Source organism: Leucoraja erinacea, chromosome 3 (assembly GCF_028641065.1).
Source record: "Leucoraja erinacea ecotype New England chromosome 3, Leri_hhj_1, whole genome shotgun sequence".
NCBI lineage: Eukaryota > Metazoa > Chordata > Chondrichthyes > Rajiformes > Rajidae > Leucoraja > Leucoraja erinaceus.
Genome location: NC_073379.1, coordinates 57,835,847 through 57,854,788, shown reverse-complemented (window position 1 = coordinate 57,854,788; position 18,942 = coordinate 57,835,847). Strand labels below are relative to the sequence as shown.

The window sequence follows — 18,942 nt, the reverse complement described above, 5'->3', positions numbered from 1 at the left end:
AGACTGCTGGAATTTCTGGTGGTAAGGATGCAAGGGTGGATTTGTACAGTTCCTTTTTGGTAGAATTCATGTGCAATTTATGGATCATTTTTGTACAAGTTAGGGTTTTGTGTGTTTATCTAAGTCTGTGATGCTGCTGCAAGCAAGATTTTCACTGTATCTATACCTCACATGCTTTGAGAACCAGTCTACTAATTTATTTTAAATGATGAGGAAAACTACCATGAAATACAACAGCTTGGTTTAAGATATCCTGCTGATTTTAAAGCTTCAGTGAATGTTTATCTTGCCTGAGATCATTATTTAATTATCTCTGCTGCTGAGGACGTAAATATTTCTAATACAGTCAGGGAATCTTGGGATTTTGCCATTTTTATGGATTTGTTTCAGTTTACCATAAATGCTTGAGAGGACGTAACTGGGAGATTGCCCACTTAGGCAATATTGGTGGAATTCAGAAATATGAAGGGGGTGATTACTTCAATGGGATTGTATTATAAACTCTGTAATAGTCAGCGGGATACAGAGGATCAAACATTTATGGAGATCACAGATAACTATAGGGTCCATCAAGAGACCCCAGCAGTTCTTCACGGTGCACCTCAGCTAACCTCGTGCTGCATCTGATGTTCCTGATTGTGGCCTCCTGTATATCAGTGAGACCAAGCATAGACTTGGCGAACACTTGTACGCGGTCCACCAAGGTTGCTGGATCACCCGGTCACTAACCATTATAATTCCTCTTCGCATCCTCACACTGACCTTTCTGAGCTCGGTCTCCTCCATTACCAGTGCAAACTAGAGGAACAATACTGTATATGAGTAACTTACAACCCAACGGTATGGACATTGAATTCTCCAATTTTAGGAAACTACATAATCCTTCCCCTCTTCCTTCTTCCACCATATACCTCCCTTCTTCCCCTCCCCCTTCCCCTGTTCCTGACCTGGCATGTTTCTACTCTCCCCCTTCCATTCCACCCACATTCCATCTTCTAGCTTTACAATTTACATCTCTTCAATTCAGTCTCACTCTTTTCAATCTTTCATCTCTGGCGTCTCTCCAAACATCAACCGATCAAAAAAGCCTCCTCACTTTTATCAGCCTATTATCTGCCAAGCTTTGTCCTGCCCCTCCTCTCTTCCAGTCTTCTTCCCCTCTCCATGCCCCTACGGTCAGTCTGAAGAAGGGTCTCAACCCAAGATCTCACCTATCCATGTTCTTCAGTGATGCTACCTGACCTGCTAAGTTATTTCAGCACTTTGTGCTTTTTTTAAACTATAAGAATAATAGGATTGTAATAGGAGGTTATTTTAACTTTCATACTATTGACAGGGACTGCCATAGTCTTAAGGATGGGACAAATGTGTTAGGTATGTGCAGGAAAGTTTCTTAGGCAATATGTAGATGGGCCTACTAGAGAGGGAGCAACACTAAATTTTCCATCGGGAAATGAGGCAGGGCAAGTGAATGAAGTTTCAGTGGGAGACCACGTTGTGACCAGTGACCATAGTTCTATTAGTTTGAATGTACTTATATAAAAAGTCAGGGTTGGTCTACGTTAACATCCAAAATAGGGGTAAGGCTAATCTTGATTGCATTAGACAGGAAATTAAAAATAGATTGACAGAAGCTGTTTTTTAGATAAAGGGACTTCTGGTAAGTAGAGGCTTTTACAATAGAGTCATAGAGTATTAGAGCGTGGAAACGGGTCCTTCAGCCCAACTTTCCCACAACGATGGATATATATAATACACCAATACAATACAATATTTATTGTCATTTGAACCTCAGTGAGGCTCAAACGAAACTCTGTTTCTACAGCCATACAAACAAAAAACGATTCATACTAGACACACAACCAATTCATCCATCACAGTGAACCTCCTCCTGGAAGGCAAAGTCTCGTCTCTCCCCTGCGCTCCATTTTTCTCCCAATGTTGAAGCCCCAGGCGGGCGATGGTAAGTCCCACAACCATTTTAGGCCGCGCCAGGTGATGCACGGCCCCGCTCCAGGCCCAAAAGCCACAATGTTGGAGCTCCCGGCTGGGGCGCTGAAATGTTCCACGGCCATTAAAGCCGCGCCGGGCGATGCACGGCCCCACTCCGGGTCGTTCCAACCCCGCGACACGGGCTGGAGAAGTTGCGTTGCGGGAGCTCCGGAAAGCGGTCTCTCACCCGGACCCGCGAGCTCCCGATGTCCCAGTCCACAGGGCTGCAGATGGAGCTTCTGAGCCCCGGGGTCGGGCCGCAGCAGCGAGCCACCACCGCTCCCCACGCACCGAGGCCGGCCAGCCCCACGATGGTAAGTCCGCAGGCTCCGCGACTGGAGCCCCCAGGTTGTTCCGGCTGGAGGCCGCTCCACGGTGCTAGGCCCCAACGACAACGGAGACCTGACAGGAAAAAGGTCGGGTCTCCCGTGCAGGGAAGAGATTTTTTTTAACTTTCCCCCTCCCCCCCTGCCCCCCACATAAACACAGTTAAAAACAGTATTAAACAAAACAAAACACAACAACTACATTTAATTAGACAAAAATTAAAAAAAAAAGACAGACAGGCTGTAGGGGCCGCTGCAACAGTGTTGCGTCACCAACCCGCTTGTCTGGGGGCTGATATCTGATCAGGCCCAGGAGATTGTTTACTTTCATATGTGTCAGGACCTTCAGCACCTCTTCAAACATAATACATGCTGCTCTCAAGAGACTTCCAGTGACTATCGCAAGTTTCCCGGTCTTCGTCTTTCTCCACAGTAAAAACAGAGGAGAAATACATGTTGAGAACTTTGCCATCTCCTGTGGCTCCACACAGAGTTGACCATTTTGACTCCTGAGGGGTCCCACTCTCTCTCTCTCTCACTCTCTCTCTCTGGTTATCCTTTTCCCCTTTATGTACTATGGGCACCGTTTGCACAGAATTTGTCTCCTTATAGCTCAGAATCTCTAGCCCTAGCAAACATCCTCGTAAATCTTCTCTGCACCCTTTCAAGCTTGATAACATCTTTCCTATGACATGATGCCCAGAACTGAACACAATATTCTAAATGCGGTCTCACCAACTTCTTATACAACTGCAACATGACCTCCCAACATCTATACTCAATACTCTGACTGATGAAGGCCATGAATATATTAGATATGAGGATGCAGGGTTTTCAAAGGAACATAGACAAGCTGTCCACTGGGGTAGAAAAACAGAAATGCTACGTAATGCTAATGGTCAAAGGGACCTTGATGTCATTGAAAGTGGACGTGTAGGCAATTAGCAAGACAAATAATATGTTGCCCTTCATTGCAGGAAGATTTAAGTATAAAAGCAAAGGTTCTGTGTTTATTCTGTCAACAAAAGCTGTTGGTATGTACGATTAATAAACATACAGTACATGTAATTTTGCCGGAGAACAAAATAATGACATTAAACTGTTCAGAGGTGTAGGTATGTGTACTAGCGTGTATCGTTACAGAAAAGCACAGTGAGCGTGGAGCTAAAATATGTGCAAAGTCTTGGTTTACTTGCCCAAGAAAATGTCTGCTATATGGGGACAGATTGAGTTTGCTAGGGAGGTACCCCTCTGAGTATTACTCTGTTCTCAGAAGTTTAAATGAATGGGCGCAGAGGTGGGCACAGAGACACAACAGTAAAGTTGCTGCTTTACAGCACCAGAGACTCAGGTTTGATCCTGACCACAGGTGCTGTCTATATGGAGTTTGTACGTTCTCCCCGTGACCACCCAGTGTTTACTCTGGGTGCCCTGGTTTTTTCCCACATTCCAAAGACGTACAGGTTTGGCTTCAGAAAATTGTATATTGTCCCTAGTGTGTAGGATAGTTCTCATCTATGGGATGCTCAATGGTTGGCACAGACTCAGTGGACCAAAGGGTCTGTTTCTGCACTATATCTCTAAAGTCTAATGAGAAATAATCTCAGCATAGAAACAGGGAAGGATCCCAGAACCTGAGATCATGTTCACCAAATTAGGGGTAGGCCATTTAAGCTTGAAGGTGAAATGTTTCCATTCAAAATGTAATTCTCCTCCTGCTGGTAGTAAAGATGCAGTCATTAATTGCTTTCAATGGACAGGAGTAGGCCAGTCAGCCCTTTCAAAATATAGCATTTTGAATATTGGACAAGTCAAGAGATTTGATTCATGGGCCAAGAAAATGGCATTGAAATACATCTTCTGTACTCTTAGTGAATGACAGAGCAGGCTGAAAAGATCTGGTTCTATTTGTTATAATCTAGATATTTAAAATACATTTTAATTATGTGTATTGCAGGCGGGTAAGAAAAGCAGAGGGAAATCAAGAGAAAACTGCAGGCTGAAAATCTGAAATAAAATCAAAAAATGCTGGAATCACCTAGCAAGCCAGGCAGCCTCTGTGGAAAGAGAAACAATAAGTTTGGATTTAAGACCCTTCACCCGAAGGAAAACTGAAGGATGGATTTAGAGAAAAAGCATCTATTATGAATAAGGCGCAGCCAGCTGGATTTCCAAGGTTGCAGGGCTCCAAGGTTGCCAAGGACACAGTATGCTGAATCATTTTTCCTGCCCAAATGCATTTTCATTTTCAAAAGTATTTTAAGTAGTCAGTCCTTCAAGTACTTCCCACTGGGCATACATTTGTAAGCCATTGTTCATTCCGCACAAGATAAACCCACAGTCTTTCTGAGCCTGATAAGCGTTTGAGCAGACACAGTGCAGGGTATCAGCAGCTCACTTGACTGCATTAAATGTTTGCCTGTTGTTATAAGAGCTGTTTGTTAAAATGAGTAAAAGAGGGGTGCCTAAATGCATTGAGAGAATTCTGGCTTACTGGTATGCCCACCAGACTATGCAAATAAAATGGGGCACTAAGGTCTCAGCCCATTTGGGGTTAGCAATGGTGTTAGACAAGGGGGAATTTTGTCCCGTCCTTTTTAATCTTTATATTGATGATCTGTCCAAGCGATTGAAAGCCTGTAATTCTGGGTGCATGATTGGTAATATTTTAGTGAACCATATTATGTATGCAGATGATCTTGTGGTCTTTAGTTCATCTAGCGCTGGTCTCCAGCAGCTCCTTACTATATGTTCTGTGTATGGTGTGGAACATGATATTAAATATAATGCTTGTAATGCTTGTAGAACCAAAGAGGATAAATGTCAAAAAATTCCTGATTTTAAATTGTCTGACAATAATCTTAGTGTCTGTAATAAGGTAAAATATCTTGGGCATTTTATTACAGAACAAATGACAGATGATGAGGATATTTATAGGCAAAGACGTATGCTGTATGTACAAGCGAATATTCTCTTGTGTAAGTTTGGTGCGTGTACAGATGTGGTGAAGATGTCGCTGTTTAAAGCATACTGCACACCACTCTATACTGCGCACCTGTGGTCGAACTACAGAAATACAAGTTTGCAAAGACTAAAGGTGGCATATAACGATGCCATGAAGAAAGGGGCCCCAATGGAGAGCAGAAAGGAAACCTAGATGGTGTAGTGCTAGTAACATGTTTGTGGCTGCAGGAGTCAGTACTTTAGAAGCTATCCTAAGCAATCATATGTATAAATTAATTTGCAGGATAAATGACTCTAAAAATGTAATTATCATGGCTTTGTCAAACATAAGGTTTAGCACTACACGCTACGAATCCCAGTTGTGGAGACACTGGTATCGCTGTCTCGTTGTAGAACATTGATCTTTCTTTTTTATTCTGGATTTTAAATCATGTAAATTGTGAAGTTTTTTCGAATATAGTAATGTTATTTTTTTTTTTTTTTTTTTTTTTGTTACATAAGTACAGTCAAAAAGATGCCTAGAATATATTTTCATAAAAAGAAGTTCTTTTTTTTTAGTAAAGGATAAAAAGATGAGAATAAGTGATAGTAAATAGAAAGATATATAGTGTGTGAAGAAAGAAAACGAGGAAATGAAGAAAGTTGAGAGAGAAAATAGTGAAAAGAAAATAAAATAAAAAAGAAAAGGAGATCATTATTTATAATCTTGACCAACCCTCGTCCAGTCCTGAAACAATTATTTTTTACAATTGTGTTGCACCATATGATTCCAAAAAAACGACGAATGGAGACCAACTCGTTATGAATTGGTCTGATTTATCCATTAGGAGGAATCGCATTTCCTCAAGATGAGCGGTGTCCAACATACTTGCAATCCACATTTTAAGCGTTGGTATTGATGTACCCTTCCAAAATTTAAGTATTAATTTTTTTGCTATTATTAAACCATAGTTAAGGAATAGATTTTGAGATGTGTTCAATTTATTCCCATCTTCCATTACACCAAATATAATCATTTCAGTATTAGGTTCCATTCTTGTCTTGAATAATTTTGTAAGTATTTCAAAAATATCATTACAAAATCTATAAAGTTTTATGCAGGAAACTAAGGAGTGTGTTATAGTTGCCTTTTGGGCTAGACATTTATCACAAGTGGCGGATACATTTGGATAAAATTTGTTCAATCTTGTTTTTGAATGATATAATCTATGCAAAATGTTATAAATGCACATTTTTGCCGTTTCTCCTCTTGTTTCAGTTGACCTGCTGTTGAAATTCTTATTCTTGCTTTGGTTACTCACCAGATCTGGGTCACCTGGCTATTTCTTCATTGTCTATCTCATGTAAACTTTAGCTCATGCAGAGCTCTGCCACAAAACTCAGTCTGAGAGCAAGACCTGTTTAGCCGTTACCCCAGGATTATTGACCTGCAATGATCCCATTGCAACACCACTTCCTATTTAAAATTCACATTGTTATTGTGTTTATTATTTATTTTTCATTTGTGGGTTAACCTGGTTTTGTGAGGCGGATGGGCAAATGGAGACCAGAGCTTTGTTCAGCAGAAGCAAATACACAAGGAACCATGACAGAATCTCTCTGTATTCAAAGCACATTTAATTTTATTACCCTTTAATTACAAAGGTAATAATAAACCATGGAGTCAAAGAGTCAACCAGCAGTTTCAGGTCTTCATGATACTAATTTTGCAACATTTCTGCCAGTTACAATGTGATCCCACCACCAGTCAGATCTTCCCTTCCCAACTCTTTCTGCTCTCCATTGGGACCCCTTTCTTCATGACTCCCTGGTTCGCTTATTGCTCCCCAACCAAGCCTCCCCCATTCCCAGGCACTCTCTCCTGGAACTATTGGAGGTGCATCATCTGTCCCTACACCTCCTCCATCTCCATAATCCAGGGACATAAACAGAACTAGGTAACTCAAGATTTATAGGCACTATCTCCAACCTTGCCTAATGCATTCAGTGCACTCGATGGTGCCTCTTTATATTGGTGACACCAAGTGCAGACTAGGCAATTGCTTTGTTGACTGTTTGTTCTCTGTCCGCTATGGCCATTTGGAGCTCCTGGTTGCAAGCCATTTTAATTCCTCTTCCCATTGCTACACTGACCAGTCTGTCCTTGAATTGATCCACTGCCAGGGTGAGGCCAAATGCAAACTAGAAGAGAAGCACATTATATGAGTCTACAACCCAACAGCATGAACATTGAATTCTCCAATATTAGGAAACCCGTTACCTCTCTGTTCCTTTCTTTCTCCTCTGATCTACCCAGTTCCGCTCATAACCTGTTTCTGGATCTCTAAACAAAACTCAGTTTCTTTCTCCTCCCCTGCTTACCTCATCTGCCATCATCCACACACTCCTCCCAGTCCCGTATTCCCTTTCTTGAACTGTCCCAACTGCCCACCACTCTTCCTCATTTAGGCCCACTCTTTCTTTCTTATTAGATTTCATTTCTGCACCCCTTTGTTGTCCACTCATCACCTCAAGACTCAAGAGTGTTTTGTCATCATATGCACCGAAACAGAACAATTAAATTCTTGCTTGCAGCAGCAGCACAACGGGTTTATAAATACAATACTCAACAGATAATATAATAAACAGTATCCAGAGGTCGGTGTCCATGATGGACCAGGCAGCGGTCACCACTTTTTGTAATCTCCTTCGATCCTCAGCATTATAGTTGCCAATCCAGGCCATGATGCAACCAGACATTATGCTTTCAAACATACTCCTGCAGAAGTTGAAGAGAGTATTTATCAACATACTGAATCTCCTCAATCTTCTAAGGAAGTAGAGGCATTGATGGGCTCTCTGTATGATCACATCAATGTGCTGGGCCCAGGACAGATCTTCAGAGATATGCACACACAGGAACTTGAAGTTGTTGACTCTCTCCACCACCGACCCATTGATAAAGACAGGTTTGTGGATCCTCGGCTCTCTTCTCCTAAAGACAACAATCAGTTCCGTGGTTTTACTGAAGTTGAGAGCAAAGTTGAGAGGTGAGGGAGGGGGGGGGGAGAGGGAGGGGGGAGAGAGAGTGCCTTTTTACTTCAACCCAAACCCAAACAACCATTTGTAGGCAGTGCTTTTTTACCTCTAACCATATTTTCATTTTCAAACCAAATTAAGGGTACTCACAGTGCTGTAGACATTTGTCAGTGTCATTCAAAGCTCTGATTGATGCACACCACTTGCAGAGACTGATTGAGGCACACCACTTGCAGAGACTGATTGAGGCACACCACTTCCTGGTTTTATAGTCCCTCCCCCTCCCTCCAGCAGAGGCAGCAGAGAGAATGGGGAATGTTGTAAAAACATTAATATCTCTGCCAATTTTCATCGACGGGAAAAATCCTCGGCGCACATGCAGCGGAGGGGGGCTCTGAGCGAGGTGGCCAAAAATGACGGCCGTAGGTGGCGGTGTACTCTCGGAAACCGCAGCACAGAAAGCCAAAACCGGTCAAGAACAGAGTTTTAGTAATATAGGTAGAAGATAGATGAGGGTCTTGACTTGTCCATTTCCCTCCACTGATGTTGCCTGACCCTTTGAGTTCCTCCAGCACTTTGTTTTTGCTTCAGGGTACTTCAAACCACTCGACTTCTTCAGTTCCGTCATTGTTTAAACACTAAAACAAAAATTAGTTTGTGCGTCTCAAACGTCTTTTTTACTGATATTGATTATGGAATAAGGATCGCTCGGGACACCGGGGAGTCACCTTATTCTCTATTAGAGTGTCTATTAGTACGCCCGCCCAAGCAATCGGATGGACAGTGGAGATAAACACAAAATGCGGGTTAGGCAGCATCTCTGGAGAGGAGAAATAGGTGACGTTTTGGGTTGAGACCCTTCATCAGACTGAGAGTCAAAGAGGGGGATACTAGCGGTATGGGAAGGTATAGAAGAAAGCAGAGCCTGCATCAATGGCCCAGGAAAGCTGGAGCCCACAATGGTCCATTGTTAGCTGGGGCCAAACGGTGAAATTAGCAAGAGGACTAGGGTGGGGGGAGGGAAGAAGAGAGAGGGAATGCAATGGTTACATGAAGTTAGAGAAATCAATATTTTTTTAACTGGAAACAATAGTTGAAAATACCGAATATATTTTCACTGTCACTTTAATGTGAGAGATTGTCGGCCTTCTGCAATTTCCTCTGTGTGTTCCTTACATGGGTGTCCTGACGTCAGGTTGGCTGCAAGCGGAGCTGCTCGTACTTCGTCGGGCGCTTCATTTCACACTGCAGCCCGGATAGTGGAGACGGGGGACGCCAGCGAAGCTCACCATGGCCAAGGGTCAGACGCCTCCCAAAACAAGGTAAATACCGAGCCTTACTCCCGGGGAAGCCGCTCCGCTCCGCGAGGGGGGAACTTTTATTTCAGGAGGAATATTGCTGGCGGTGAGCGAGAAGGGGCGGCGCTGGTCTCATGTTGTTGCAATGTCAGTATCACATTTCCTGGTATGTACGAAATCAGGAAAAGGGAAGCAAACGGATGGGAATGAAGCGTGTGGACAGGCGGGGACTGAAAGGTGTGGGCGGTTCGCCCTCATGCCTGACCTCTGAGTTCGCTCTGAAGTCTAACAAGGCAGAGCTACACAACCCTGAACTCCTTTTAAAAGTTTACTCAAACTCAGTAAATGCTCTAGCTAAAAGAAAACACGATAACTAATTTAATATAACAAACTGCTTATTCTGAAGAAGGGTTTCGACCCGAAACGTCACCTATTCCCTTTCTCGAGAGAGTTGTTTGACCCGCTGAGTTACTTCAGTTTTACGTGTCTATCTTCTGTGTGTTACAGCCTATGTACTCTAATAATATACATAGCTTCAACTATGAAATGTGGCTTGGACCGGCATGTCACCATGTCTGATTCTGAACGGACCTCGCCCTGGTCATCGCACAAAGTTGCATCTGCACAGGAGATCAATTCTGCCTACGGCCGTTTAAACGTTGCCAGAAGCTTGCTTTAATGTACGTCTTCTGCAATACAACAATTATGCTCGTCTCAATTGACAAACCCATCCGTTCCGCTATTCTTTTATGTCCGTGCACAGCGCAACTTAATTAGTTAAATTGTACAGAAATAAAAAGTTGTAATGAAGTGTTCCGACTTTACGAGCAGCTTGGAATGTTCCTGCTTTATTGAACACATTCCCATTGAGAATGTTGTGGGCACTGTGCGGAAACTGTATGGAGAAAATGAACGTCAATGTATCCTTGGATTAGCTTGGTGATAAATCTTACAGTCTCGTTTTAACAATTTCTTTGAACATTTTTTGGCTTCTGGTGGTATGCTGGGCCAGAAATGTTGATTAATATTTAGTCAGTGTTGGATTACCATAAAGATTTGGTTTCACCACATAACAGAGTTTCCTAAACAGTAGTACATGGATAGACCACTTACACATGGACCAGGAGTGGAGGGTGGGGTGGAGGGCAGGAGAGGAGGAAAAGGATGAAAAATAATTTCTTATCATTTCATCAGAATAACCTTCCCGTTATTCCAAAACTGTAAGGCTTTTACCTCATAGAAGCCTCATTAAGCAATGTTTGACACTCAGCCAAAGGACTAATATGGTGATAGAAGTTGGTTTTGGGGAGGTTTCTTAATTTCATAACTCATAGGAACAGAATTAGGTCATTCGGCCGATAGAGTCTACTCTGCCATTCAATCATGGCTGATCTATCTTTCTCTCTCAACCCCACTCTCTTGCCTTCCCCCTATAATCTTTGACACCCTTTACTGATCAAGAACCTGTCAATCTCTGCTTTAGAAATACCCAAAGACTTGGCCTCCACAAAAATGGCAATGAATTCCATAGATTCACCACCCCCTGGCTAAAATAATTCCTCCTCATATCCATTTTGAAGGTACATCCTTTTATACAGAGGTTGTGCCCTCTGGTCTTAGACTCTCCCACTAGTGGAAACATCCACTCCACATCTACCCAATCTAATCCTGTACTAATCAAGAATCTATCAATCTCCACCTTAAAAATATTCATTGATTTGGCCACAGCCTTCATCACACTCATTGTTCGGGCATTAAATCAGCAAGGTATGATGTATAGGCTGCTTTGGAGTATTGCAAGCAGTTCTGGTTTAGGGAAGATGTGGTGGTTTTGTAGAGGGTGCAGAAGAGGATACCAGAATGCTACCTAGATTAGAGGGTATTCGTTATGAGGAGTGGTTGGACAGACTTGGATTGTTTTCTCTGGAGGTTGAGGAAGGTGTGATAGAAGTATATAAAATTATGACAAGCAATGTTTCCTCTAATTTTTAGTAGTTCCTGTGCGCAGAAATCTTGTATTGTGCATTTCTTTATGCTGTTACAAATGTGTGTGCGCACTGAATTCTTGTGCAAATATAAACGTGAAATTGTTTCACGATATTTTTGCCATAGCCTTTCTCTCATGGCTAATAAAACTGTATTGCTATGTCTTAATACAATACAAATATCATGTTTGTAGAAATATGAATGCAATTTATGAAGTTATGTGTTCAGTTAAGATTTTAACTTGTTCAATGCCGAATGTGAAGTCACAATTTGCAATTGAGGAGCAATCAAAAACTGACCATTCTTTTACCTCATCTTCAGGAAACCTTTCTTCCAAATGAGCTCAAAGACAATTTATAACAGTCAACGGCGAACTTGTATCTACTGTTACATTTTCTTGATGTTGTTGGTCTAGCAAGACTTTAACTTTGTCACTCCACCAAGCACCGCTTCCCAGATACTGCTTTCTGATCTTGGTTATTTTGCCTTGCGCAAAATGAAGTGTATCAATTGGTGTCAAGTTACTCCATTGCAGACTCATGCACAATGCAGCCAGTTCTTCAAAGACATAATTTAAAACCTGCTAAGCTACTTTGTATGTGATGTTTGTTAATTTCTTGTGACAGTATTTGGCCACAGGGCCGTTTGAGTTATCATCCTCAAAATATGCGACTAGTCCCTCGTTATTTTTTATTATTGCCTGCAATGCAATGTGTCTAGATAACCATCTGACTTCATTAAGTAGTCTGAAAGCAACAACTTCATTTTTCAGAGGCCTGTGCAATTTCTTTAAATTTGCATCTTTTAACTGTAGATCGAGAAAACACTGTATAGACTGTTCTCATCAAAGTATCAATATCTCTTGACTTCTTTCCATGCATCACAAATCCCCAGATCTTCACAATGTGCTACACAGTGTTGCTGAACTAAGTGTGGAAGGTCTTGTTGCATCACCATTAGTCAATTCTCCAGCATCTTTTGCATCACGACAATACAAACAGAAACTTACCTGGCAGGGGAGAGACCGTGATCAAAAAGGTGGTTCTCCCAGGACGGAGTATCTGTTGCTATTTGAGTAAAAGAGACTGTCTGTTCTCATCAGAACAGTTCTGCAGTCCTTCCGGGACAAGGGTCGTGGATCACGGATCGAAATTGGAGGTCACGTCGGTGACGAGGAGTCTGTCAGTGGCTGCTTGGAGGTGGATCCATGCAGGTTGGGTAACCAACCGAACACCTCATCCAGTCACATCGGCAGCAACAACTGGAGCGGGAGTACAGGGTGTCCACAATACCCTGAGAGTCAGTGTGAAGGACCTCAGCAAGGGGACTCTCTTCTCACGGGACCTGTTCGTAAGGAAGGTCTTGCTAGAGGCCTGCAAATTCAAGGCCAAGGACATTTTCTGCCTCCAGGACTTCCCGGGTAATGGATACTTTGATGTTACCTTCAAGCATCCGACTGGATGGCAGAGGTTGATGCATGACTTCTGGGAGAAGGGGAACGGAGCTCTGCTGTCGTTGCTGAAGGTGCAGCCGCTCTTCATCCCCCCCCCCCCCCCCCCCCTGAAGGAACTGATGATCACGGTGCATGTGCCCGTCGTGGATGTCCTCACCTTCCTTGCTCGTTATGTTGAGGGAGCAGGGAACTGTGTGGATGTGAAGGACCTGTTTGGGATCTGGCCGAGCATGCGGCAAGTGAAGGTGAAGCTGAGGGTGGATGAGAAGGGAGCCTTCACCCACCCTCCCTCGGTGTTCGCTATCGGAGGGAACCGAGGGTACATGAGCTACGCGGGGCAACCCAGGCTGTGCAGGAAATGCAACAAGCCTGGGCATGTGGTGGCCCACTGCAGTGCAGTTGTCTGCAAGAACTGGAGGCCCACGAGACGCAGGACTGCCAAGTCAGCAAGAACTGCAACCTGTGCGGGAAGGCAGATCACCTTTACAGGGCCTGCCTTAAAAAAGCCAGCACCCCCAGGGTGGGCGAGACACCCCCCACCACTGCCAAGACACCAGCAGAAAGGGAGAACAGGGATGAGGACAGCCCGACCACCTCGAGCCCCCAAGTGCCGGACAGAGACCCCCAGCGCCCTGTCCAGGAGGGAGAGTCGAAGGAAGAGGGGGATCAGCAGGAGGAGTGGCAGGTGGTGAACAGGAAGAAACACTGGAGGGTTCTGCCCAAAGAGCCAAGGCCGGAAGGGATGAATAAGCCCAGGAAAATAGTTATTTCCCAGACAGAAGCCATCAACCTCTCCTCGTCAGGATGGGGCGACATTGAGGACCCAATGACGGAAACAAAGGAAGAAAACAGGGGAGGAAAAAGGAAAGGCCTTGCCTACTGTCCCCCAGCTCCGGGAGACCGGGAGCAATGCTGTGGCCGATGGGCCCCAGCTCCGGGAGACTGGGAGCACTGAATCAGCCACCGTACCACAGCTACAGGAGACGGAGGGGGTGGTGCACCCAGAGGGTGGTGGAACAAGGAGGGTCCCCCCCCAACAACAACTCTGATTACGCCAGAAGAAACCCCTCTCCTTGAGGATGCTGGCACCCAGTACCTGAGCCCCGGAAAGGTGCTGCAATTCACCAAAGCAGTGGGCATGAGGGGACAAGATGACAGTCAGTGACTCTAAAGGACAATGGAGCTAAAACTGGCATCATTAACGTGCGCAGTGTAAAGAACACTGCACGATGTGTGAATGCCTTGCAGTATCTGGCCAAGGTCAAGGCAGATGTGACTTTTCTGCAGGAGTGCGGGCTGCCACACCTCCGCTGCTATCGGAGGTGGTGGCTATGGTGGCCCCACGGACTGTCGGTGTGGTCGGGGGGCAATGACAGTCGCGCTTCTGGTCTGAGGATCTTGCTGCAGGGAGGGAACTTCACCATCACTGAGGTCAGGGAGGTGGTTGGGGGGCGTCTCCTCGTGGGGGGTGTTATGTACCGTGGTTCTCCGCTCCGGCTGATTAATGTGTACGCCTCACCAATGCAGAGCGAGCGGTTGGCCGTTCTCCAGCAGCTCCCACCACTGCTGGCCACGTCCCGGCAGCTCGTTCTGGCCAGTGAATTCAACTGCTTCATTGATGTGGCTGGACGATCCGGCAGTGCCAACAACAGACTGGACAGCACGTCCAAGTTCCTGATGGAGGCGGTAAAAGACGCAAAGCTGCACGACACCTTCAGCGACCCTGCAGGCGGGTCCCAGCCACGGTTCACCTGGTCGAGATTGGACGGTTTAGCCCGATCCCGGATAGACTTCGTCTTCACGACGAAGGCCCTCACGGTGAGACACACTGACCTCACGCCGGTGTTCTTCTCTGACCACTGCCTCCTTCAGGCTTCCTGTCACCTACAGGAGGACCAGAAGGCAGGCAGAGGGACGTAGAAGTTAAATGTGAAGCTGTTGACCCCAGAGAACGTTGAGGAGCTAAAGCGGGACTACGCACGTTGGAGAACGGTGAAGCCCCTCTTTTACTCCCCGACACTGGTGGGAAGCAACCAAGGAGAACATTAAGAGGTTCTTCATATTAAAAGGGGTTCAGAGAGCAAGACAGAGTTAGAGAGAATTGTGTCAACTACAGACAGATTTGCAGCAACTGCTCCTTCTGCAGTCGAGAGGGGTGGATGTGAGAGAGGAACTTAGAGATTTGAAGGGCCTGCAAGCTTGGCTCTTTACCTGACCAAGATCATCTTCCGACCCAGGGTCCGCCACGTGGAGCAGGGTAAGATGTGCTCATGCTTCTTCTTCCATATGGTTCACAAGGGGAGCTCTGTGATGAATAGCCTGAGGGAGGAGGACGGCTCGGTAGCATCCTCGCAGACGGACATGCTGAGGATCTGCAAATCTATATTACTAAAAGTCTGTTCTTGACCGGTTTTGGCCATCTGTGCTGCAATTTCCGAGAGAACGCTGCTACCTACGGCTGTCATTTTTGGCCACCTCGCTCAGAGCCCCCCTCCGCCGCATGTGTGCCGAGGATTGTTCCCGTCGATTAAAAATGACAGAGATATTAATGTTTTTACAAAATTCCCCATTCTCTCTGCTGCCCCAGCTGGCGGCGGGGGGAGGGGCTATAAAACCAGGAAGTGGTGTGCCACACAGTCTCTTCAAGATGGAGGAAGGCAGAGGGTCACGTTTCTCTGAGCTGTGAATAACACTGAACACATGTGTACTCAAATGTAAGTGCCCTTAGTGGTTCTAAAATAAAGCTTGCAAGAATGTGTCTATTGGTTCTAAAGCTTGCAAAAAAAAATTGGTTGTCTATTGGTTCTAAAGCTTGCAAAAAATGCCTATTGGTTCTAAAGCTAAAGCTTGCAAAAAGTGTCTCTATTGGTTTAAAGCTTGCAAAGAAAATGTCTATTGGTTCTAAAATGGTTCATACTAGCGCTCCAGATAGCGCCCCCCTGGTTGGCTTGGCTTTGGCTTGGGTGTGTCTTGAAGTTGAAATACACCACTTACTGCAAAAGGTGGTTTGAAGTTGAAAGGCACTACTTACTGCAAATGGTGGCATGAGGTTGAAAGGCACTATTATTGCAAATAGTGGCTTGGTTGCTTTGGCTTCAAGTTGAAAGGCACTACTTACTGCAAATGGTGGCTTGGGAGCTTTGACGAAGTTGAAATGCATTACTTACTGCAAATGGTGGCTTGGATGCAATGGCTTGAAGTTGAAAGGCATTACTTACTGCAAATGGTGGCATGAAGTTGAAAGGCACTACTTACTGCAAATGGTGGCTTAGGTGCTTTGGCTTGAAGTTAAAAGGCACTACTGTAAATGCACTTATTTCCTGTTTGCACTGTATATTGATTTTAGATAATACGATACCACTTACGGCTGTGATTTTTGTCCATCTTACTCAGTCCCCCTCCACTGAGCAGGTGCAGAGAATTCTTCCCATCAATGAAAAATAAAAGTTTTATTAGTTTTTTTTAATGTTGAGAATATCTCTCCTGTTATAAAACCCGGAAATGTGGGTGTGTCTCAGTCTCTGCAAGATGGAGGAGGGAGAGGTCATGACTCGCTGTCTTTAGTGGCTTTGCACCCTACTTCAAATGGTATGAAACTGCACTTGAATTTGGTGGCCTTGCACCCTGCTAGAAATAGAATTTCAAGGATTAGCCATGAGTCAACTACCAACCCACCAGCCGTGAGTGAGTTGTCAGCACAACAGGCTTGAATGACTGAGACGCCAGCCCAAGAATCCATTTGGCGCACAATTTGCATACTAGCCCTCTGGAAACCAGTCCCTTCAGCCCACAACACCCATACTAGCGCTCCAGAAAGCCCCCCCCCCCCCCCCCCCCCCCCCAACTGGCCACCAATATTAGAATTGGTGGAGAGGTGGAATATTGCGTTGGATGACCAGCCCTCCTGTGTGATGCTGGGACCCAACGGGTCCCACTTAGTCTAGTACTTTTATACGGATTTGTCTGACAGAAAAGCCACAGACAGCACCGTCTCCCAGAACTTCCTGTCCTCTATCACGGAGGTCTTGGAGGACAGCAAGCGGGAGATTCTGGACCAGCCACTGACCCTAGAGGGGCTGACTGGCTCCATCCGTTCCTTTGACTCGAGTAAAACTCCCGGAAGCGATGGCTTACCGGCCGACAGGGTGGGCCCAGACCTGCTGGAAGTGTACAACGACATGCTTCTAGCCGGCAGCATGTCAGACTCCATGAGGAAGGACAGCATCACCCTAATCTACAAGGGGGAGATGAAGGATATAAGGAATTGGAGACCCATCACATTGTTGAGTGTTGATTATAAGATCCTGTCTAACGTCATCGCCAACCGGGTCAAGTCTGCTCTGGGACAGGTGATCCACCCGGATCAATGCTGTGCTGTACCTGGCAGGAAAATCTCAGACAGCCTAGCGCTACTGAGAGATAGCATCGCCTACAAGCAGGACAGACGGGCGGATGCCTGCCTAGTCAGCTTGGACCAGGAGAAGGCCTTCGATAGGATATCGCACATGTACATGAGGGATGTGCTCTCCAAAATAGGCTTTGGGGAGGGAATCCGAAATTGGATCCAACTGTTCTAGACCAATATCTGTAGTGCGGTCCAAATCAATGGTTGAGAATCAGACAGCTTCCCCATCAGGTCTGGAGTCAGGCAGCGTTGCCCTCTCTCCCCTGCCTTGTTCATCTGTTGTATTGAACCTTTTGCCGAGTCCATCAGGAAGGATGCGAGCATAAGAGGAGTGACATTGCCAGGCAGTGGGGGCAGTCAGGTCAAAACCTCCCTGTACATGGACGATGTCGCCGTCTTCTGCTCGGATCCCGGGTCGGTCCACAGATTGATCAGTATCTGCGACCAGTTTTAGTCAGCAACTGGAGCCAGGGTGAACCACAGGAAGAGCGAGGCCATGCTCTTTGACAACTGGCCCGACCGATCTTCCGTCCCCTTCACCATCAAGCCTGACTTCTTTAGAGTGCTGGGGATCTGGTTCGGGGGGGGGCTGAGGCGTGTGACAAGAATTGGCTGGAGCGGACAGCCTAGGTGGGGAAGAAGCTGGAGCTGTGGAAGCAATGCACCCTCTCCATAACGTGGAAAAATGTGGTCATCAGGTGTGAGGTGCTCTCGGGGCTGCTGTACTTGGCACAAGTGTGGCCTGTCCCTCCCTCCTATACCACAGAGATCACCCAGGCCGTCTTCCAGTTCATCTGGGGGTCGAGGATAGACCGGGTGCGACGGGTCACAATGTACAAGTCGGCAGACAACGGGGGTAAAAGCGTGCCCAACGTCGCCCTCACCCTGATGGCCACCTTCGTGTGTGGCTGCATCAGGCGGAGCGTAGAGCCAAGGCACATGGGCACCAAGTGTCACTACCTGCTGAGGTTCTACCTGTCCCCGGTGTTGCGAAGAATGGGGCTGGCGCAGATGCCACGCAATGTGCCAGTCAGCTAGACATTGCCGCATCATCTGTCGTTCATGGAAAAGTTCTTCCGGACCAACACCTTTGACCACAAGTCCATCAGGCAGTCGTCAGCATGGAATGTCCTGCAGGCACTGCAGGGAAATGACTCCATGGTTCCTGTGGGGTGGTTCCCAGAGCAGACTGTCCAGCTTGTCTGGCAAAATGCCTCATCGCCAGAACTCACCAACAAGCACCAAGACCTGGCTTGGCTGGCGGTGAGGGGAGCCCTCCCAGTCAGATCCTTCCTGCACCGCCGGAACCTCACCACCAGCGCACACTGCCCTCGGGACGGCTGCTATGGAGAGGAGACAGTTTGCAGAGTGGATTCACAAAGAGAGTCTGGAGATGACTGCAAGGGTCCCTGTCACGGTTTATCCCGAACAGCTCCATCACAGAGGACTCTGTGATTTACGGACTGTTCCCAGGGACACATTCAGAGACTGACATCGAGT

The 18,942-nt window shown here is 45.9% G+C and overlaps 1 protein-coding gene across 1 annotated transcript in view; it reads left to right on the top strand.

Annotated features, from left to right (window-relative positions):
* The first annotated feature begins 9,459 nt into the window (after window positions 1–9,459).
* The window catches only part of hacd4 (3-hydroxyacyl-CoA dehydratase 4), a 49,104-nt gene continuing 39,621 nt past the window's right edge, over window positions 9,460–18,942 (top strand). Inside the window, exon 1 of the mRNA XM_055632772.1 lies at window positions 9,460–9,622. Within this exon, the coding sequence (XP_055488747.1) occupies window positions 9,591–9,622 (32 nt within the window). The 5' untranslated portion in view covers window positions 9,460–9,590. The remainder of the gene's footprint in view (window positions 9,623–18,942) is intronic.